Below are 23,242 nucleotides of genomic sequence, written 5' to 3'. Positions count from 1 at the left end.
AGGGCCAAGCACAGGAAGCAGCTAGTTTAGTTGGAATAGGGTCCAGTATGCAGCTTGAAGGTTTAGAGGCCATGATTATTTTCATCATTGTGTCAAGAGATATAGTACTAAAACACTTGAGTGTCTCTCTTGATCCTAGGTCCTGGCAGAGTTGTGCAGACTCAGGACAACTGAGCTTTGAAGGAATACGCAGATTTAAAGAGGAGTCCGTAATTTGCTTTCTAATGATCATGATATTTTCCTCAAAGAAGTTAATGAATTTATATCATTGCTGAAGTGAAAGCCATCCTCTCTTGGGGAATGCTGCTTTGTAGTTAGCTTTGCGACAGTATCAAAAATAATTGTTGGATTGTTCTTTTTGTTCTTCTTAAATTGAAAACATAGCATGATCGAGCAGCAGTAAGGGCTCTTCAATACTGCACGGTACTGTCTTTCCAAGTAGGATGGAAGACTAGCACAACAGTTTGTTGTGGCGCCATTTCCATTCCAATGTTCTGGAAGCTTGCTTCAGAGCTCGGGTATTTTCTGTATACCAGGGAGCTAGTTTCTTATGACAAGCATTTTTTGTTATTAGGGGTGTGACTGCATCTAGGTTATTGCGCAAGGTTAAATTGAGTTCCTCAGTTTGGTGGTTAACTGATTTTTCTACTTTGACGTCCTTGGGTAGGCGGAGGGAGTCTGGAAGGGCATCCAGGAATCTTTGGGTTGTCCGAGAATTTATAGCACGACTTTTGATGATCCTTGGTTGGGTTCTGAGTAGATTATTTGTTGCGATTGCAAACTTAATAAAATGGTGGTCCGATAATGCAGGATTATGAGGAAAAACATTAAGATCCACAACATTTATTCCATGGGACAAAACTAGGTCCAGAGTATGACTGTTACAGTGAGTGGGTCCAGAGACATGTTGGACAAAACCCACTGAGTCGATGATGGCTCCGAAAGCCTTTTGGAGTGGGACTGTGGACTTTTCCATGTGAAAATTAAAGTCACCAAAAATGTGAATATTATCTGCCATGACTACAAGGTCCAATAGGAATTCAGGGAACTCAATGAGTAATGCTGTATATGGCCCAGGAGGCCTGCAAATAGTAGCTATAAAAATTGATTGAGTATGATTCATAGATTTCATGATAGAAAGCTCAAAAGACGAAAACGTAATTTGGGGGGGGGGGGGGGCTGCACCCTATTTCATTGTGGAGCTAGGGGAGTTAAAGCCCTGTCTATGTTCGTAGATAAGATGAGAGCATCCCTCCAGCTAGGATGGAGTCTGTCACTCCTCAACAGGCCAGGCTTGGTCCTGTTTGTGGGTGAGTCCCAGAAAGAGGGCTAATTTTCTACAAATTCTATCTTTTTGGGGGGGCAGAAAACAGTTTTCAACCAGCGACTGAGTTGTGAGACTCCGCTGTAGAGCTCATCACTCCCCCTAACTGGGAGGGGGCCAGAGACAATTACTCGACGACGACACATCTTTCTAGCTGATTTACACGCTGAAGCTATGTTGCGCTTGGTGACCCCTGACTGTTTCATCCTAACATCGGTGGTGCCGACGTGGATAACAATATCCCTATACTCTCTACACTCGCCAGTAATTAGCTTTAGCCAGCACCATCTTCAGATTAGCCTTAACGTCGGTAGCCCTGCCCCCTGGTAAACAGTGTAAGTCTAATACTACGAGTAATGGAGTCACCAATGACTAGCGTTTTCAATTTGTCAAAGCTAATGGTGGGAGGCTTCGGTGTCTCAAACCCCGTAACGGGAGGAGTAGAGACCAGAGAAAGCTCGGCCTCTGACTACGACTTGCTGCTTAATGGGGAGAACCAGTTGAAAGTTTCTGTCGGCTGAATGAGCGACACCGGTTGAGCGTTCCTACAGCATTTCCCTACAGAAGCCACGAGAGGTCCGGCTGCACTGACTGTGTGAGGGGATTTATACTAACGTTACTATCTGTACTTACTGGTGGCACAGACGCTGTTTCATCCTTTCCTGTACTGAAATAACCCTTGCCTAACGATTGCGTCTGAAGCTGGGCTCGCAGCACAGCTATCCTCGCCGTAAGGCGATCGTTTTCCTGTATATTATGAGTACAGCGACTGCAATTAGAAGGCATCATGTTAATGTTACTACTTAGCTTCGGCTGTTGGACGTCCTGACGAACCACGTCCAGATAAAGCGTCCGGAGTGAAAAAGTTGAATGAAAAAAAAGTTGAGTGAGGGAAAAAACAACAATATAAACGGTAATTAAAAAGTAAAAACAGTCAAGTTGTGAGGTAGCAAAGTAAGGTTAGCAACAAAACGCACTGCAGCACCTAAACAAGTCTGCAAGTTGTGACCGGAAGTCAAAGATGCGTTCGACAGCGACACCTGGAGGGGGTGTAAGTAAGAGGATGGGGAAGAGGATAAATTAGGAGGACGGGTAGGGTATACAGAAGGAGGATAGAGGTAGGGGATATTGTAGTAGGATAGGGAAAAGGATATAGTAGGAGGATAGGGGTAGAGAATATAGTAGGAGGATATGGGTAGAGAATATAGTAGGAGGATATGGTTAAAGGACATAGTTGGTGGATAGGGGTAGAGGATATAGTAAAAGGATAGCGATAGATTTAGTCAGAGGATATAGTAGGCGGATAGGGTTAGGGGATATAGTAGGAGGATAGGGGTCGAGGATATAGTAGGAGGATAGGGTTAGGGGATATAGTAGGAGGATAGGGTTAGGGGATATAGTAGGAGGATAGGGTTAGGGGATATAGTAGGAGGATAGGGTTAGGGGATATAGTAGAAGGATAGGGTTAGGGGATATAGTAGGAGGATAGGGTTAGGGGATATAGTAGGAGGATAGGGTTAGGGGATATAGTAGGAGGATAGGGGTCGAGGATATAGTAGGAGGATAGGGTTAGGGGATATAGTAGGAGGATAGAGGTCGAGGATATAGTAGGAGGATAGGGTTAGGGGATATAGTAGGAGGATAGGGTTAGGGGATATAGTAGGAGGATAGGGGTTGAGGATATAGTAGGAGGATAGGGTTAGGGGATATAGTAGGAGGATAGGGGTCGAGGATAGAGTAGGAGGATAGGGTTAGGGGATATAGTAGGAGGATAGAGGTTGAGGATATAGTAGGAGGATAGGGTTAGGGGATATAGTAGGAGGATAGAGGTCGAGGATATAGTATTAGGATTGTATTAGAGGATAGGGTTATTGGGTACCAACACACACATGCAGGCCCTCAGTAATGTACGTGTTTCCAAATGTGCGTGTTTTCCTGCCAGTTTGAGGAATTACAGAAGTACACAGGTGTCTTCTCGTGTTATTCCTGTTCTGTTCCTTGATCTTGTTACTGAAAATTGTCTTTCAAAGCAGCAGATTGTTTTAGAAGCTGGATGACGTCATGAGGGTGGTTGGTTTGCTGGCGGATTTTCATATTTTCATACGGGTTTCCAGAGCAAAGGGCAATTTTCATGTCCCCCAACCAGCCTTCAGCTGTTACCAGGACATACAGCAGGGCTTGACTGACAGACAGACAGACTGGAAAGAAAGACTCATTCAGTCACTTATTTGTTAATTCACTTTGTGAGAGTATATCATCACTCGTTAAGCATTAGACATTAGAATGCATCCCCACTCTCTAAAATAAAGTACAGTGGCTCCCTCTGTTGGTAATCAATACTTATTGCAGGTAAAGACAATATTTGTATTATTTTCAACAAGCTCCAGTGCATGTAATGACTAATCTTCTGCATTGAGATATGAAGCGAGAGAACATTGATACACATGGATAAAATCCGTTATAATATTTTTATTGCACACACAGCAGAAGTTGCGATGGAGCAGAGGATGGTGTATAGGTACATTATTAGTGGGTCTTTGTCGACATACAGAACATAAACATAAAAACAGACAAAGTATTCTCTGATAAATCACATTCCCTCTGCCTCTTCTGATACAGTATCCCCAACACTCTCTAGGTAGAAACAGACATGATAAAAACAGAGAAAACAGAATGTATGAAAGCAGTAAACAAAGAAGACAAATGCAGCAGAATCTTCTAACTGAGGAACAGCGATATTAGCCGATAAACTTTCACTACAGTCTCCTCTTTGTACTGTTGTTCATGCTTAATCAGGAGCAATTGATTTATACAGATATTTTACAGACGATAGTAACAGGATATACTGACAAAGTATTTGAGCTATTTTTTGGGGATCAAAAATGTTCCTTATGTAAAAAGGAATCATTTGTATTTCTAAAAGGTCAAAGTTCAAGTGTCTTTGAGGTTGTGTTACTCTGCTTAGATGTGCCTGGATAGGTATTTTGCGTATCAGCCAACAAATTCATATGCTTCAGCAATCTGGAGCCTAATGGCACAGTCGATGATCTGGCACGCATCCATTGGTTGATACATGCATTGTCTGAGCAGGGGAACACAACCTAAGTGTTTCTCAAAGTTGGTTCTGTTGAGAGCAGTTTAGGGGGATTCTGGGGTACAGGTCAACCCCCTGCCCAGCACGGTAACAGCTCAGATATCTGGATTGTATAACTTTACTAAACAGGTTGTGTGCAACATAAAGAACTGAAATGAGACATAATCTAAGATACGGGTCTTTCTCTGCAAGGTACAACAAGGCAGATTTTTTGTAAACAGCAAAATAAGTCATTGTTGTAAAAATCACTTCAGTTCTCATGACCTTTAACAGTATCACAGTCCATTCATTGGTGTAACATATACAGTGCCTTGCGAAAGTATTCGCCCCCCTTGAACTTTGCGACCTTTTGCCACATTTCAGGCTTCAAACATAAAGATATAAAACTGTATTTTTTTGTGAAGAATCAACAACAAGTGGGACACAATCATGAAGTGGAACGACATTTATTGGATATTTCAAACTTTTTTAACAAATCAAAAACAGAGAAATTGGGCGTGCAAAATTATTCAGCCCCCTTAAGTTAATACTAGCGCCACCTTTTAGTAGCGCCACCTTTTGCTGCGATTACAGCTGTAAGTCGCTTGGGGTATGTCTCTATCAGTTTTGCACATCGAGAGACTGAAATTTTTTCCCATTCCTCCTTGCAAAACAGCTCGAGCTCAGTGAGGTTGGATGGAGAGCATTTGTGAACAGCAGTTTTCAGTTCTTTCCACAGATTCTCGATTGGATTCAGGTCTGGACTTTGACTTGGCCATTCTAACACCTGGATATGTTTATTTTTGAACCATTCCATTGTAGATTTTGCGTTATGTTTTGGATCATTGTCTTGTTGGAAGACAAATTTCCGTCCCAGTCTCAGGTCTTTTGCAGACTCCATCAGGTTTTCTTCCAGAATGGTCCTGTATTTGGCTCCATCCATCTTCCCATCAATTTTAACCATCTTCCCTGTCCCTGCTGAAGAAAAGCAGGCCCAAATCATGATGCTGCTACCACCATGTTTGACAGTGGGGATGGTGTGGTCAGGGTGATGAGCTGTGTTGCTTTTACGCCAAACATAACGTTTTGCATTGTTGCCAAAAAGTTCAATTTTGGTTTCATCTGACCAGAGCACCTTCTTCCACATGTTTGGTGTGTCTCCCAGGTGGCTTGTGGCAAACTTTAAACAACACATTTTATGGATATCTTTAAGAAATGGCTTTCTTCTTGCCACTCTTCCATAAAGGCCATATTTGTGCAATATACGACTGATTGTTGTCCTATGGACAGAGTCTCCCACCTCAGCTGTAGATCTCTGCAGTTCATCCAGAGTGATCATGGGCCTCTTGGCTGCATCTCTGATCAGTCTTCTCCTTGTATGAGCTGAAAGTTTAGAGGGACGGCCAGGTCTTGGTAGATTTGCAGTGGTCTGATACTCCTTCCATTTCAATATTATCGCTTGCACAGTGCTCCTTGGGATGTTTAAAGCTTGGGAAATCTTTTTGTATCCAAATCCGGCTTTAAACTTCTTCACAACAGTATCTCGGACCTGCCTGGTGTGTTCCTTGTTCTTCATGATGCTCTCTGCGCTTTTAACGGACCTCTGAGACTATCACAGTGCAGGTGCATTTATACGGAGACTTGATTACACACAGGTGGATTGTATTTATCATCATTAGTCATTTAGGTCAACATTGGATCATTCAGAGATCCTCACTGAACTTCTGGAGAGAGTTTGCTGCACTGAAAGTAAAGGGGCTGAATAATTTTGCACGCCCAATTTTTCAGTTTTTGATTTGTTAAAAAAGTTTGAAATATCCAATAAATGTCGTTCCACTTCATGATTGTGTCCCACTTGTTGTTGATTCTTCACAAAAAAATACAGTTTTATATCTTTATGTTTGAAGCCTGAAATGTGGCAAAAGGTCACAAAGTTCAAGGGGGCCGAATACTTTTGCAAGGCACTGTACAATAAATGAAATGGATATGTCTTAATATAAAACTTTTATCCTCTATCCTATGAGTCAGGTCTCTAGCCACAGCACACATTCACCCACATACCTGACATTCATTATACTCTATATTCTCATCTTTATCATTGTATACATATATATATATATTTTTTTAAACATTATCTTTACGATGAAGGTATTACTGATGTTTTTAATACGCTGGAGAGCCACTGCAGGAGGTGACTGTCACAGATATCCCTTCTATGCTCCATATGCTAACAGTCACTTGTCATGAACAACGATTGCACTTCATAGTGACTTTTTAATTGACCAAAGATGGTGATAAACATGTGGCTCATTATTTTTTTTATTTTTTACATAAAATTAATTCACATGACATACTGCCTGTATGCACAATATTGAATCAAGTCTACACTGAGTGTACAAAACACTAAGAACACCTGCTCTTTCCATGACATAGACTGACCAGGTAAATCCAGGTGAAAGCTATGGTCCCTTATTGATGTCACCTGTTAAGTCCCCTTCAATCAGTGTAGATGAAGGGGAGGAGACAGGTTAAAGAAGGATTTCTAAGCCTTTAGGCATGGATTGTGTATGTGTGCCATTCAGTGGATGAATGGGCAAGACAAACGATTTAAGTGCCTTTGAACAGGGTATGGTAGTAGGTGCCAGGCGCACTGGTTTGTGTCAAGAACTGAAACGCTGCTGGGTTTTTAACACTCAACAGTTTACCGTATTTATCAATAATGGTCCACCACCCAAAGGACATCCAGCCAACTTGACACAACTGTGGGAAGCATTGGAGTCAACATGGGCCAGCATCCATGTGGAACGCTTTCAACACCTTGTAGAGTCCATGCCACGACGAACTGAAGCTGTTCTGAAGGGGGTTGTATATGAGAACAATCAACTTCTATCTTCCATTCTGTGAGCAGAAAATATGGAATGATTCATATAAACCTTCATAACTTGCTGATGTGATTATGTGAATGCTCATTATTCCAAATAATAAACTCGGGTCTCTTTCACTGGAATAATTGCAAACTTGTCACCAGGGCACAGGCAGACATTCTAGTAGTGAGCCAAATATATACTTTATTTGTCTTTTCAGTGGATTATTTCTCAGGAAAAAGAAACTGCATAAAGTGGACATTTTCAGAAAGCATTGGATTGAGATGTGTCCCTCTAGAGCAGGCACAGAAAAGCTCTCCTGTTCTAGAGACGGACACTGTTGCTGTGTTAACCATTAGGGCAGTGTGTGTTGTTGTCGGAAGAATCAGACGTGATCTGGGGTGGATTTCACTAAGCAAGATCAAGATCAAGTTAGCCAACTAATTTCAAAAATATTCTGAAACTTAATTTGTCCCAGTTGAATTTGAAATGGACTCAATACTCTGTGTTACAATGTTTATTAACCTACTCTGTGTTACAATGTTTATTAACCTACTCTGTGTTACAATGTTTATTAACCTACTCTGTGTTACAATGTTTATTAACCTACTCTGTGTTACAATGTTTATTAACCTACTCTGTGTTACAATGTTTATTAACCTACTCTGTGTTACAATGTTTATTAACCTACTCTGTGTTACAATGTTTATTAACCTACTCTGTGTTACAATGTTTATTAACCTGTGTTTAATGAGAGTTGATCAGAGTTAGTTGCTGATTGTGATTATGCCTTGTGAAATACCCCATGTAGCTATACATATTTATAAATAGTTCTGAAAGTATGTCAATGTGTCTGGCCCGAGATAACCCCTTGGATCTGATCTGACTTGGTCTGGGATTAGTACATTACTCAAAATTCCAGAAATCCCCATTGGAAGAGTCCTGGAATCAGGAGGGAATAACAGGAAATTCAGATTCATCCAACCAGGATTTCTGGAAAACTTTGGAATTTTGGGAAAATTACTTGAATTTTGCAACCTTATCTGCGCTTTTAAGGACTGACCAGAAATCAGATGAGTGTTGATGTCTCGTATCTCTCTGGCTCTGTTGCTGCTGGTTACAGCTGCCCTGACGTTGCTAGTTGTAATTCTTCTGTTGGTCTTGGTTGTTTTAATTGTTGTATTGTTGGTTTCGATAGTTGTATTGGTGCTGGTTTTGATTGTTGTGATTGTACTGATTCTGGTTATGATTGTGATTATCGGTACGTTGCCGAGAAACGACAGCCTTCTGGTAGGTAGCGGCTGAAAAAACAAAAGGAGAGATTGTTAATGTTGTTGCATCAAGGCCCTGATTAGTTGGTGGCTGTAGTCAGTTCTGGTAGTCATTGAGACAGCGGAAATGGAAGGTACTCACGGCTCATGCAGGTGATCTTGGGGCTGTCCCATTGGCCATTGTCACGGCAGCGAATGGTAGGGACATGTCTCTGTATGAAACCGTTTTTACAGTGGTAACGAACCAGAGAGTTGATCTCATAACGAGGCTTCATAGAACCGAACACACAGGCATCCTTCACCAATGGGGGCTGACTGCAAGAGACTGTAGGGAGGAGAGAGGACAGGGGTAAGGTGTGTGTGTGTGTGTGTGTGTGTGTGTGTGTGTGTGTGTGTGTGTGTGTGTGAGAGAGTGTATGTCTAGGTAACCATTTGATTAGCTGTTCTGGAGTCTTTTGGCTTGGGGGTAGAAGCTGTTGAGAAGCCTCTTGGACCTAGACTTGGCACTCCGGTACCGCTTGCCGTGCGGTAGTAGAGAGAACAGTCTATGACTGGGGTGCCTGGAGTCTTTGACAATTGTTATGGCCTTTCTCTGACACCGCCAGGTATAGAGGTCCTGGATGGCAGGAAGCTTGGCCCCGGGGATGTACTGGGCCGTACGCACTACCCTCTCTAGTGCCTTGTGGTCGGAGGCCGAGCAGTTGCCATACCAGGCAGTGATGCAACCAGGCAGGATGCTCTCGATGGAGCACCTGTAAAACCTTTTGAGGATCTGAGGACCCATTCCAAATCTCTTCAATGTTTTTCAATTAGAAAAATTGAAATTTGGTTTACTTTCTGAATTGACTGGAATTGAACTGGAATTGAACTGGAATTGAACTGGAATTGACCCATTTGTGTTTGTGTTACCTGTGCCCTTCTTGCAGGTGAAGGTGAGGTGGTAGTTGCAGGGTACATCATTCCACTGTCCTCCCTCATGCCAGATCATCACCACACAGTCCTCTCCAGATTGGAAGAAACTGTCTGGCTGGTTGGGACGCCAGTGCTCATATTGCTGCAAACAAACAATCACACGCTCTCATCATCACCAAAGTTTAGACCTTTTTACTACAGTCATATTCAATAGCAGCTTAACAGCTCCACAGTTACCCAGATAGCTCACACAGCCCTTACTGTATAAGATCATCATTCACAGTATACATGACCTGTAAGGTAGTCACTGTATAACACAGGGGAGGAATCTCATTGTAACTTCTTTACCAATCTCATTCATCACTAGCCATTATGGGAACCAGATGACAGTACCTTTTAACAAGCCTATCAGTTTATACAACAAAGTTTCCTTTGTTAACCCTGCTTTTTCTGTAAGCTGTCAGAAGCTTCACTTATGAACAGCCTCGAGAGGAGAGAACCCAGCGGAGACTCCTACTGTGACAGAATAGTGCTGAGGTGGAGTTAGCATGTGGCTGTAATACACAAAGAGGTCATACGGGGGCGCTATTGCTCCATCTCAGTGAGCCAGACCGATAATCTCTACTGTGAAACTGAACCAGATGTTTAGCTACCCCCCGACCACCAGCACCACCCTCTGGCATGGGGATAGGGGGAATTCTCCCCAATTTTCCCCGCCTCCCCCTTCTCCTTCTCTTCTTTAGGATCTTTTGGTTGCAGTGTCCCTGGTCCAAACGGCTACAGCTATGCATCAATGCATGTTAACTCAAACACACACATGTACACTTAGAACTGAACAAGGTTGTGTCTTGCAGCACTGAGCGATAACGCCGTTAAAAAACAACATTGTTTCAACAGTATCATCTGAGTCTCTCTCTTGTGGCTGTGTGTGCGCAGCAACACACACACAAACACACACACACTGTCCTTACTCCATATCTCAGCTCACACTTCATACAGAGAAAACAGCTACGTTGTAGCTGCGTAGTATGTGTGTGTGTGTGTCTGTGTGTGTGTCTTAAAACCATCTGTAACACCCATATCACATCATATCATACACTACATGGCCAAAAGTATGTGGAAGCCTGCTCGTCGAACTTCTCATTCCAAAATCATGGGCATTAATGTAGAGTTGGTCCCTCCTTTGCTGCTATCACAGCCTCCACTCTTCTGGGAAGGCTTTCCACTAGATGTTGGAATATTGCTGTGGGTACTTCCTTCCATTCAGCCACAAGAGTATTAATGAGGTCGGGCACTGATGTTGGGCGATTAGGCAGTCGGCGTTCCAATTCATCCCAAAGGTGTTCGATAGTGTTGAGGTCAGAGCTCTGTGCAGGCCAGTCAAGTTCTTCCACAAACTGTTGCGACAAAGTTGGAAGCATCTATCCCGAACCATGAGGGGCCTAGCCCGAACCATGATAAACAGCCCCAGACCATTATTCCTCCTCCACCAAACTTTACAGTGGGCACTCTTTCTCCTGGCATCCGCCAAACCCAGATTCATCCATCGGACTGCCAGATGGTGAAGCGTGATTCCACTGCTCCAGAGTCCAATGGCGGCGGCGACCATTATACCACTCCAGCCAACGCTTGGCATTGCGCAGGGTGATCTTAGGCTTGTGTGTGGCTGCTCGGGCCAATGCAACTCCTTTCATGAAGCTCCCAGCCAACAGTTATTGTGCTGACGTTGCTTCCAAAGGCGGTTTGGAACTCAGTAGTGAGTGTTGCAACCAAGGACAGACCATTTTTACACGCTACACGTTTCAACTCTCGGCGGTCCCGTTCTGTGAACTTGTGTGGCCAATCACTTTGCGACGTTTCCACTTCACTATAACAGCCCTTACAGTTGTCCGGAGCAGCTCGAGCAGGGCAGAGATTTGACGAACTGACTTGTTGGACATCCTATGACGGTGCCACACTGAGCTCTTCAGTACAGGCTATTCTACTGTCAATGTTTGTCTGTGGAGATTGCATGGCTCTGTGCTGAATGTTATTCACTTGTCAGCAACGGGTGTGGCTGATATAGCTGAATCCACTCATCTGAAGGGGTGTCCACATACTTTTGACCATGTAGTGAATCTTATCAGGGAATTTTCTCCTGTTCTACCATGATGCTGCCATCTGTCCAGCGGAAGTCTCTCTCAAACATCTTGTCGTTCAGACCGATCCACTGGTAGTCATGGCCCAGACCTGGGGTGAGAAACAACAGTTAGGACTGCATCTGTCTAACTCTACAACTAAGCCCCAAAACACTGCAGATCTCTCCCTCTTTCCCCCTTTCTAGGTGAATCAATGTTGTTTACACATAATTTCAACCAAAGATTCTATGTGATGACGTTGAATCAATGTGGAAAACTGATTGGATATTTTTGTCACCCAACTTTTAAATCCAATGACATGGTGAAATGTGTTGATTTTACGCTGAATTCACGTTAGCTGACAACTCAACCAAATGTAAATCAAAACTAGACGTTGAGCTGACGTTTGTGCCCAGTGGGTAGTTTGAGGTGTATGTATGAATGATACAGACCAAATCAGAGGGGGTACTTCCTTTACAGTAGGTAAGCAGCCCTAGGGTATGACGTGAGTACCCCCTACTGTGAACTGTCCCCAATAAACTAGTCAGGAAAACTGCTGTCATGCTGTCACCACAGCCAGAGCTGCATGTTGCACAAACATCAGTCTTTTACCGTTTGTTGTGCAGACTCATCAAAACAGTTTCATTATGGAGTCCTGAGTGCTACATATGACACACAATATCTCTACCCTCTGACCTCTCACCCTAGCCTGGACCTGTTACCTGTGACTAATGACAACCTAAGGGAGGCGGGACTTACGGTTGACATACAGCTGCTCCTCCTGTGACAGGACACTGGCCAGGTGGGCTCCTTGGACACGGCACTCCCTCTCGGCAGCATCCCATGTTTGACGGTGGGTGATGTACTTATAACAATGGCTCTGGAACTTCTGCCAGCCATACTCACACACCTCCGTGTCTGGGGGAGAGAGAGGAATCAATGATTAACAGATCAATCAATGGCTAACAATATCCTCAGAGATGAAACAAATTGCATAAAATTAGGGGAGAAGAGAGAGAAACAGAGAGTGAAAGAGATCGAAACAGAGTGAGAGAGTTAGAGAGAGAAACTAAAACGAAGGGTTGACTGTAAAAGAGAAAGAGCTCCAGCTGGTTTAGAAAGGTCCCTGACTGAATGAGCTCACTGACTCCCAGTTGGAGCTCATTATCCGCTTTGGAAACCCTCACAAGTTTCCCTGTTCTCTAGGCCAAACACACACACACACACACACACACACACACACACACACACACACACAAAAGCTTGCTCGCTCTCATGCATTCATCCACGTTGATCCACCTGTGTAAGTCGAGAATAGAAGAGCATGCTACTGCATTAAGGGACTGTCGCTCCATACTGAACCCTCTTTGTAGTTTTGGGACTTTGCAAGATTTGTGTATGTTAGTGGGTCCACAATGCTATGTCTGAAAACCATGATCAGGCATGCTGCTGGCTTGGATGAGCTGTTGTCATAGAATTAGAATTCTGAATAGTTGTTTAGAGTAGTTCCATTCTTCTACATGTTTATTCTGAGTGTTCTGCTGTAGAATTCTTGAATGGGTTCAATATGTTATGAAAAGCAACACATCATGTGTTGACATAATTTAATGATGAGACACTTGATACGACAAATGCCAATCTGCAAAAATCCCTTCTCGGGTCTGTTTAGCTTGTTTCCCGTGAGTCTTGTTGCTAAGTTCGTTGCTAGGGAATGACCAGTGTTATTCATATCCTACAGGCTGAACAGGCAGGTGTTTGTTACGTCATCACTTATAATGTCTAGAGAAACATGCAAACATTATAAAGGGTTAAAGCAAGACGGGTAGACTGAGCATGTCTGTGATGTGTGTCAGGTGGTGGGTTATGGGCCGGGAGGTGGCCTTGAGGTTAGAGCACTGGGCCAGTAACCGAAAGGTTGACCATTTCAATCCCTGAGCCAACAAGGTGAAAAATCTGTATTTCTGAGCAAGGCAGGTAACGCCCTCTCAGATTCAGAGGGGATGGGTTAAAGGAGGACGTTTCAGTTAGACCTTGAGTGCAATTGACAATGAAATGACTTTTAATCAAGGCCTCAAGGTGCATCTCTCATCAGCGAGCTTCAGATCACCTTTATTAACTTATCATACCCCCGTCACTGGCTACACACACACACACACATACAGGCTCACACACACACACACACACACACACACTCACTCACTCACTCACTCACTCACTCACTCACTCACTCACTCACTCACTCACTCACTCACTCACTCACTCACTCACTCACTCACTCACTCACTCACACACACACACACACACACTCACTCACTCACTCACTCACTCACTCACTCACTCACACACACACACTCACACACACACGCGCTTACATACACACATGCTCACACACACAAACACAAACTTGTCAATGAGTTGGTTTGGTCCATGCCAGTGGTTAGTACAGCCTGCATTGATCCAGTCCACCACAGCTGCAACATCTTTCTAATAAAATAATGGACTGATTCTGTCCTTGCCCTCTCTCCTCTGGCCCAATAGCATCAGAACACAGCTGTGGCTCTCCAGGTGTGGCTGTCAGTGTGCTTGTTTAGCATGATATTTGTGTATGTACTGTTACAGATACAGTACGAGGGTGAATGCACATGTTATTGGGTGTATGCATGTGAGCATGCATGTATGTACAGTATAGTTGCTGAGTAAAAGTAGCAGTACTGGGGATGGAGCTGGAACTAATCTAGTGTGCAGCCAACGCCCAGCGTTAGGGGATATCCAGGGAGCATAGACATGACTCACTGTGTGTGTGTGTGTGTGTGTGTGTGTGTGTGTGTGTGTGTGTGTGTGTGTGTGTGTGTGTGTGTGCGTATGTGTCTGTGTGTGTGATGCACCCTATACAAAGCCATAGTCAACCTTGGACAATGGTGTTCTCAGCCTGATCCAGAGAATGGAGTCTGTTTACTGACTAAATACGACCAAGAGCTGGCAGTTCCACAAGAACCATTTAACACTTTTTGACAGAACTGTGAGTTGTCTTGAAAGGCTGCCTCAGTCTTGTAAAAGCTTTGATTAGGGTTTTAAAACAGCTGCACTGGTGTGTGTGTTACCTCGTTCACAGAGATGTCCTGCGTAGCTGGGCAGACACACACAGCTGAAGGAGTTGACTCCGTCCATACAGGTGGCTCCATTAGCACACGGGTTGGATTGGCACTCATCAACATCTACACAAATGACATAGAATATAATATAACTGTGTGTGTGTGTGTGTGTGTGTGTGTGTGTGTGTGTGTGTGTGTGTGTGTGTGTGTGCGTGCGCGTCTTTTTCACTCTCTCTGGAGGACCAAGCTAAGACCAACAGATTCTGTTTGTGCAGAATGTGATGTGTTTGCATGTAAACGGGTGTTGCTTGTAAATGGACAGGGGTGATAATGATACAACTTCTCTATTAAAACAAGACATAAAACACCTAGAAAGCATCCAGAGCTCAACCTCGTCAAGACACACATTTCTTCAAGGCATGACTGCAAGCACGCACACACACACGCAGCTAAATGAGGTCAGCCCTGAAGTCCTACAGCAGCCAAGGCTTCCTGACATGACAGATCTCAGAGACCCCTCGTAAATGTGTCTTGGGTGGTATTCTGGAGACATTAATATATTATGGAGATGTGTGTACCTGTTTGGCAACGCTGTCCGGTGTATCCAGGTGCACATACACAGATGCTGGCGTTGCCTCTCTGGTAGCAAGATGCTTTGTTCAGACACACATTTACCGTGCACTGCTGCAGAGCTGAGAAAAGACACACACATATCCTCATCATCACAGCAGTTATCATTAGCAACATCGCAAAGTTAACGCCGCCATCACTATCATTGTCATCAAGAACATTATTATCATCATCCTCATCAATAACATTATCATCATCATCATCATCATCATCAATAACATTATTATCATCATCAATAACATTATTATCATCATCAATAACATTATTATCATCATCAATAACATTATTATCATCATCAATAACATTATTATTATCATCATTAATAACATTATTATCATCATTAATAACATTATTATCATCATCAAGAACATTATTATCATCATGAATAACATTATTATCATCATCAATAACATTACGATCATTATTAATAACATTATTATCATCATCAATAACATTATTATCATTATCAATAACATTATTATTATCATCAACGTTCAACAACAACTAATGGCCATGATGACGTCATACACCCATCGTTAAACATTGAATAGGCTCTGAGATTTACACCTACGTCTGACATCGATGGTCTGGGCCTCAATGTAGTAGTCAGTTCCTGTTTCAGGCTGATAGGTGGACTGGGGTTCCTCAGGAACAGGGGGACTGGCCTCCAGCAGAGGAGAACCATTCACATGGTCATAATCCACAAACTCCTCCCCATCAGGCAGGAGGGTCTGGGTGGTCAGGGCCCAGTCAGGGATGGGGCGGGAGGGGCGGGCAGGAGGTGGAGTGGAGGAGTGGGTGGGAGGTGGAGTGGAGGGGTGGGCAGGAGGTGGAGTGGAGGAGTGGGTGGGAGGTGGAGTGGAGGGGTGGGCAGGAGGTGGAGTGGAGGGGTGGGCAGGAGGTGGAGTGGAGGGGTGGGCAGGAGGTGGAGTGGAGAGGGGGTGGGAGGTGGAGGGAGGGGTGGGCGGGAGGTGGAGTGGAGGGGTGGGCAGGAGGTGGAGTGGAAGAGTGGGTGGGAGGTGGAGTGGAGGGGTGGGTGGGAGGTGGAGTGGAGGGGTGGGCAGGAGGTGGAGTGGAGGAGTGGGTGAGAGGTAGAGTGGAGGGATGTGCAGAAGGCGGAGTGGAAAGGCGGGTGAGAGGTAGAGTGGAGGGATGTACAGAAGGTGGAGTGGAGGGGCGGGTGGGAGGTGGAGTGGAGGGGTGTGCAGGGGGTGTGTGTGTCTGGTTCAGGTGCAGTGTGGTCTTCTTATCTGTGGTAGAGAGGCTGGTTTTCTCCTGGTGGTGGGTGTTGGGGAATCTAGGGTGAGAGGGTTGTTTGGTTTGCTCTTTAGTGTGTGTGAGGTGATCTCTAGCATGTGTTGGATGCTGGGTGGTTTGTGTAGTGGGGTATCTGGTATGATCTCTATCGTGTGTGGCATGCTGGGTGGTTTGGTCCTTCCCATGTGTAGGTGGGTATCTGGTCTGATCCTTAGTGTGAGTGGAGAGATCTTTATCCTGCGTGATAGGCTGGAGGGGGTAGCCTGTGTGCTGTGTAGAAGAGTCTATGTGATGTGCAGTGCGGTCTCCTACAGTCTCTCCTGCCTGGGCTGGTCTGGCTCCAGGTCTGGCTCCCGGTTCGGGTGTAACAGTCACCTGTCCCTCTACCCCAGGCCCCACCAGGGGAGCCTCAATGGCTCCAGGGCTGCCAGGGCTGGTGAATCTGGGGTCTTCATGTGGGTACACCTCCTGGGCCGAGCCTTCCTCTTCTGTCGACGTAGACCCCTCAAAGTCTCCTACCTCGGTCTGTGAGGGAGTTTGTTTGTCTTTGGTGTAAGTGTAGTGTGTGTGAGATGGAGTGTGTGCGACGCTCTCCGCCCCTCCAATCTCCGTCTCGTCCGTGACCACACCTGGTTGGCTATCTGAGGCTGGGGTGGGCCGGGTGTCATCTGCTGAGCCCTCCTGGGTATGGCCGCTTGACCACTCCATGTCCTCATAGGGGAAGATGCCATCTGGGGAAGTATCGGGGGAACCAGAGGATGAGACTGAGGAAGAGCCTGGGGAAGAGCCTGGGGAAGAGACTGAGGAAGAGACTGAGGAAGAGCCTGGGGAAGAGACTGAGGAAGAGCCTGGGGAAGAGACTGAGGAAGAGACTGAGGAAGAGCCTGGGGAAGAGACTAGGGAGACTGAGAAGAGCTGAAGAGAAAGAGACTGAGGAAGGAAGAGACTAGGGAAGAGAAGAAGACCTGGGGAAGAGACTGGGGAAGAGACCTGAAGGAAAGAGACACTGGGGAAGAGACTGGGGAAGAGACTGGGGAAGAGACTGGGGAAGAGACACGGGGAGAGACTGAGGAAGAGACTGGGGGAGAGACTGAGGAAGAGACTGGGGAAGAGACTGGGGAAGAGACACGGGAAGAGACTGGGGAAGAGACTGGGGAAGAGACTGGGGAAGAGACTGGGGAAGAGACTGGGGAAGAGACTGGGGAAGAGACTGGGGAAGAGACACGGGGAGAGCCTGACTGAGGAAGAGCCTGGGGAAGAGAAGAGAGCCTGGGGAAGAGACTGGGGAAGAGACTGGGGAAGAGACACGGGGAGAGACTGGGGAAGAGACTGGGGAAGAGACTGAGGAAGAGACTGAGGAAGAGACTGGGGAAGAGACTGGGGAAGAGACTGAGGAAGAGACTGGGGAAGAGACTGAGGAAGAGCCTGGGGAAGAGACTGAGGAAGAGACTGGGGATGAGACTGAGGAAGAGCTGGGGAAGAGACTGGGGATGAGACTGAGGAAGAGACTGGGGATGAGACTGAGGAAGAGCCTGGGGAAGAGACTGGGGAAGAGACTGGGGAAGAGACCTGGGGAAGAGACTGAAGAGACTGAGGAAGAGACTGGGGAAGAGACTGGGGAAGAGCCTGGGGAAGAGCCTGGGGAAGAGACTGAGGAAGAGACTGGGGAAGAGACTGGGGAAGAGCCTGGGGAAGAGACTGGGGAAGAGACTGGGGAAGAGACTGGGGAAGAGCCTGGGGAAGAGCCTGGGGAAGAGCCTGGGGAAGAGCCTGGGGAAGAGACTGGGGAAGAGACTGGGGAAGAGACTGAGGAAGAGCCTGGGGATGTGTGTATGGAAGAAGGGGTTGTTTCTTTGGAGCTTTCTGTCTTTCCTCCTGTCTGTGTCCTCTCTCTGTCTGTATATCGGTCTGTGACTGAAGTTGTGTGTCTATCTGTGTCTCTGTCTGTGTCTCTGTCTGTATCGCTGTCTGTGTCTGAAGTTGTGTGTCTGTCTGTATCTCTGTCTGTGTCTGAAGTTGTGTGTCTGTCTGTGTCTCTGTATGTGTGTGTGTCTCTGTCTGTGTCTGTAGTTGTGTCTCTGTCTGTAGTTGTGTCTCTGTCTGTAGTTGTGTCTCTGTCTGTGTCTCTGTCTGTAGTTGTGTCTCTGTCTGTAGTAGTGGACTCTCTGGTCTCTCCAGTATGAATGGCTCCAAAGTCAAAGGGAGTGAGGCTCTTCTCCTCCTCGTCATGATCCATCTCTTCCCCCAGTTCACTGTGGACTGGTGTGGCCATCTCAAACTGGTCTCCTCTCGCCTCCTGCTCCTGCTCCGGCAGCTCTGGCTCCAGAGTCACCTAAATGAATGAATGAATTTTCATTTTCCTGTTGTGTCACTTTATGCAACCCATCCTGATGATGATTTTCTACTTTCATTGTCCTTGAAAGAGATGCTGAATATATCTCACAAATCCAGACAACCACAGTAAATCTGACCTGGTGTTTCCCGTTGATGAAGCTGAGTGTTGGGGGAAGAGTGATGGGATGGATACTGTCCTCGCTGCCCTGGATGGCCTCAGTCTGGATGAATGGGAAGGCTGGGATGAGAGGGGACTGGAAATCTCCATTACCCCCTAGAGGCTGGCCAAGGATCTGCAGGATGTGGTCGACTGGAAACACAGGGCAACACAGGGAGAAGTCAGAGAGTGTGTGTGTGTATCCTAGTGGGGACCCACAAGGATAGTAAAACAAGACAAATGCTCCCTTGTGGACATATCCCACGATGTTGATGATGATGTGCTTTCTTGCATGGCGGTTGGGGGGGGGGCTGATTTCAGAAGCTGCTCATTTGACTGCTACATAAAATACCAGCCCTTCGTAGCACGCTTGGACAGCCTCTGATACACTGTGATACTTATATTTGTCTCAGCCACATTCATAGGCTTGCAGTACGTGGCCTCCAGACCAAAGCAAAACAGTTGGCTCGGTACTGCTCTGTGTCAGCTGGTAGAGGCAGCCGAGCTGTTTGGAGAAGGTTTCTTTATCTTTCAGTGTCCATGTATACAGGGACCTTTGAGAGGTTTGGATACCTCTTGAAATCTACATTGTGGATCCAAATAAGTGTGTGTGTGTGTGTGTGTGTGTGTGTGTGTGTGTGTGTGTGTGTGTGTGTGTGTGTGTGTGTGTGTGTGTGTGTGCGTGCATCAGGACCTGCAGATTAAGGTCTACCAGAAACACCATGGGGAATCCCTCTTCCACATTGCTGATAAATGATAATTGTTTCAGCATTGCAGTACCATCCACAGAGAGTGAATAGTGTACGCTGTGTGTTGGCTACGACTGGGTCGATCCGAGCCAGACGTATTACTGGAACAAGGCAGGTTTGTGTGTCTTCATTAGGTCTTTATGGTACACATGGAACATATGGAACATATATCGTGGGAACGGGTGCAAGGGGGAAGCACATATGGACAGGCAGCACTAAACCTGAGGTTAGTTATATCTCTGGGGACAAATAAAAACCATGACGAGATGGTATAAATAAATCATTTTAATCTGTGTGTGTGTGTGTGTGTGTGTGTGTGTGTGTGTGTGTGTGTGTGTGTGTGTGTGTGTGTGTGTGTGTGTGTGTGTGTGTGTGTGTGTGTGTGTGTGTGTGTGTGTGTGTGTGTGTGTGTGTGTGTGTGTGTGTGTGTGTGTGTGTGTGTGTGTGTGTGTGTGTGTGTGTATATATATCCGGCCTAGCGGTTAAGAGCGTTGGGCCAGTAAACTAAGGGTCACTGGTTCAAATCCCTGAGCCAACTGGGTGAAAGATCTGTCGACATGCCCTTGAGCTCCTGTAAGTCCCTCTGGATAACAGCGTCTAATAAATTACTTAAATGTGTGTGTGTGCGTCAGACTTACCCATCTTAATAAAACCCACTCCCAACCTAAAGAGGTGTCCAATTGTGACCCTGAATCAAAAATATCTACTATATGTGAAACAGGATGTGTAAACCATAATACTATATATTTCAATTTCTCAATTTTCTCTAATGTAGAAACAATGGGACTATAAACCACTTAAGAACTGAGCTCTTATTGAGTTACTGGGTGAAACTTTTTACTACAATATACAATATACCCCATTAATAATAAACAATAGCCATTCATAAATGTTATACCTTGGATGTGGGTAAGGGAGCAGTGTTGACTCACGCACATCAAAGGGGAAAGAGGGAGGGGGACGGGGGAGTTAGGGGGATGAAGGTTGGAGAAGGAGGGAGTAATTAGTTGACAATGATTACATCGCTGATTGAGCTAAAACAGGCTCTGCCAGTTGACCTTGTGTGTGTGTGTGTTCCAAGTTTAAGTTTCAAGTTTTATTGGTCATAATGTACATAATACACATGGTATACACCATCCAACGAAATGCTTAGGCCTACTTGTAGTGTGTGTGTGTGTGTGTGTGTGTGTGTGTGTGTGTGTGTGTGTGTGTGTGTGTGTGTGTGCATGCGCGTTTGTGTCTTTCTCTCTTTTTCACTCTCTCTAGAGGACCAAGCTAAGACCAACAGATTCTGTTTGTGCAGAATGTGATGTGTTTGCATGTAAACGGGTGTTGCTTGTAAATGGACAGGGGTGATAATGATACAACTTCTCTATTAAACAAGACATAAAACACCTAGAAAGCATCCAGAGCTCAACCTCGTCAAGACACACATTTCTTCAAGGCATGACTGCAAGCAAGCACGCACACACACACGCAGCTAAATGAGGTCAGCCCTGAAGTCCTACAGCAGCCAAGGCTTCCTGACATGACAGATCTCAGAGACCCCTCGTAAATGTGTCTTGGGTGGTAATCTGGAGATATGAATATATTATGGAGATGTATCAGGTCAGTTTAGGTCACAGTTGTCCAGCAGTAGTCTGGTTTAAGAGTGGTCACTGTCTCCTTCCTGTCCTTGGCACACACACTCTTTAACAATGTGTCCTGTATACTCTCTTTCCATGTGATCTCTCTCTCTCTCTCTATTCGGTCTGCCTCTAGAGCATCAATATAAGCAGGCCACTGTGGGTACAGTGAGTACAGAGTCCTTCAGCACACAGTAACCCACAGAGACTCAGAATATTAGAGTACACAACATTAAAGTCACTTCACAACAAGAGGGCTTAGACACTGCATAGTTTGGTGATACAATCGTGAGGAAAATACCTCTAAACACACGTGTTACAGTGCGTCTACTTAGCAGTCCTGAGATAAGAGTTAGGCTGGTTGTGAAGTACATTAAACAATATTGTGTCTATCTCCACACCATGTCACTAGAGTCAACAGTAAACTCTCACCTGTTTGGTTCTTGTCATGCACGTTGACAATGATGAGGTGGAAGGGTGGTTTGGTGGGAGATGCCTCATGAGGGATCGCCACCGATTGGTCCACGCTGTATGATTCCATGGCTCCTGCTATGCTATGGGTTGTTTTTCTAGAGCTCTGGCCCTCCTCCTCCTTGTAGACCACAGCAGGCTTCTGTCCTGTCACTCTGTCCCAGCCTGGTTGGCCCTGCTCTGGGGTGACTGACCCTGGACGTCCTGGGTAACCTGGTTGTCTTGGGCGTGAAGGGTCTGATCCCATCCCTGTCCCGGCCATGAAGCCCTGTGTAGGAATCACTACTACCCTGTCCTCCCCCTCACTTCCCCCATCACTACTGCTCCCCTCCCCACTCCCACTGCTCTCCCCTCTGCCTGAGCCTATCCGAGTCTCTCCCTGTCTCACCTGGTCTCCCCCCTGGTTGATGTCGAGGTGGGGGTGGATGGGCTGGGAGCGGGTGGTGGGGAGAGGGGGCAGCTGCATAGGGAACAGGGTATCACCCCTGCTTGGAACTGACTCTACCTTGGTTAGGTCTGGGCCAAAGTCATCCACGTCATACTCAGGGAACAGAGTGGTACCAACAGAAAAGTCTGTCTTTCTGCCTGTAGTTCTGTCTTTGTCTATTGTTGTATAGTCAGTGGTGTGATGTTTGTGTTTGGTGGTGTGTGTTCTGTCAGTAGCTGTGTGATGTCTGTCTGTGCCTGTATAAGCTGTCTCATGTAGTCCACCTGCATGCTGACTTCTGTCTTGCTCTGCAGGAGTCTGTTGTGGTCTGTCTGTGGGGTGAGGTTTCTCTGTAACTGTGTGAGTTCTGTTTGTAACTGTGTGGTCAGTTCTGGCTGTGTGAGTTCTGTCTGTAACTGTGTGGTCAGTTCTGGCTGTGTGAGTTGGGTCTGTAACTGTGTGGTCAGTTCTGGCTGTGTGAGTTGGGTCTGTAACTGTGTGGTCAGTTCTGGCTGAGTGAGTTCTGTCTGTAACTGTGTGGTCAGTTCTGGCTGTGTGATTTGGTTCTGTAACTGTGTGGTCAGTTCTGCCTGTGTGGTAGATGGCATCTGGCTGAGGAGTTTCTGTAACTGTGTGGTCAGTTCTGTGTCTGTCCTGTGTGGTCAGTTCTGGCTGAGCGGGTCTGTAACTGTGTGGTCAGTTCTGCCTGTGTGGTAGATGGCAGGTCCAGGAGGAGAGGTCGGTCAGTTCTGGCTGTGTGTGAGTTGGGTCTGTAACTGTGTGGTCAGATCTCTGGTTCCTTCCCTGCAGAGACAGAGAGACGGGAGATGCTGACCTGTGGTCACAACACCTTTAACAGGAACATATACCCCCACCTGAGATAACAGTCAAGGTACAGTAATGTTCCAGATGAACCATGGGGGTCAGATGAGGGTTAGA

The 23,242-nt window shown here is 45.8% G+C and overlaps 2 protein-coding genes across 2 annotated transcripts in view; both read right to left on the bottom strand.

The window, feature by feature from the left end:
• Positions 1-6,235: 6,235 nt before the first annotated feature.
• The window catches only part of LOC135518130 (versican core protein-like), a 33,088-nt gene continuing 16,081 nt past the window's right edge, over positions 6,236-23,242 (bottom strand). The window contains exons 7-13 of the mRNA XM_064943045.1: positions 15,232-15,345; positions 14,663-14,776; positions 12,321-12,479; positions 11,591-11,673; positions 9,442-9,586; positions 8,675-8,857; positions 6,236-8,562 (exon numbers count right to left, since the gene is read on the bottom strand). Coding sequence (XP_064799117.1) covers positions 8,432-8,562; positions 8,675-8,857; positions 9,442-9,586; positions 11,591-11,673; positions 12,321-12,479; positions 14,663-14,776; positions 15,232-15,345 — 929 coding nt within the window. The 3' untranslated portion in view covers positions 6,236-8,431. The remainder of the gene's footprint in view (positions 8,563-8,674; positions 8,858-9,441; positions 9,587-11,590; positions 11,674-12,320; positions 12,480-14,662; positions 14,777-15,231; positions 15,346-23,242) is intronic.
• Positions 15,820-22,909, bottom strand: LOC135518470 (mucin-12-like). The gene is made up of 5 exons (XM_064943643.1): positions 21,838-22,909; positions 19,012-19,184; positions 18,167-18,872; positions 16,442-17,328; positions 15,820-16,014 (listed from the first exon to the last, which is right to left on the bottom strand). The coding sequence occupies exons 1-5, from the start codon at positions 22,340-22,342 to the stop codon at positions 15,820-15,822; spliced, it is 2,466 nt and encodes an 821-aa protein (XP_064799715.1). The 5' UTR covers positions 22,343-22,909.

This window comes from Oncorhynchus masou, chromosome 28 (genome assembly GCF_036934945.1).
Source record: "Oncorhynchus masou masou isolate Uvic2021 chromosome 28, UVic_Omas_1.1, whole genome shotgun sequence".
Lineage (NCBI taxonomy): Eukaryota > Metazoa > Chordata > Actinopteri > Salmoniformes > Salmonidae > Oncorhynchus > Oncorhynchus masou.
Note: the sequence above shows the minus strand (reverse complement) of the source record. Positions and strands in the feature narration are given on the sequence as shown.

Coding starts and splice junctions, on each gene's coding strand:
- LOC135518470 (XM_064943643.1), bottom strand. CDS start 22,342: ATGCAGCTGCCCCCTCTCCCCACCACCCGCTCCCAGCCCATCCACCCC. Junction 19,185..21,837: donor GCATGACAAGAACCAAACAG/GTGAGAGTTTAC, acceptor CTGTGTTTCCAG/TCGACCACATCCTGCAGATC. Junction 18,873..19,011: donor TCATCAACGGGAAACACCAG/GTCAGATTTACT, acceptor TCATTCATTTAG/GTGACTCTGGAGCCAGAGCT.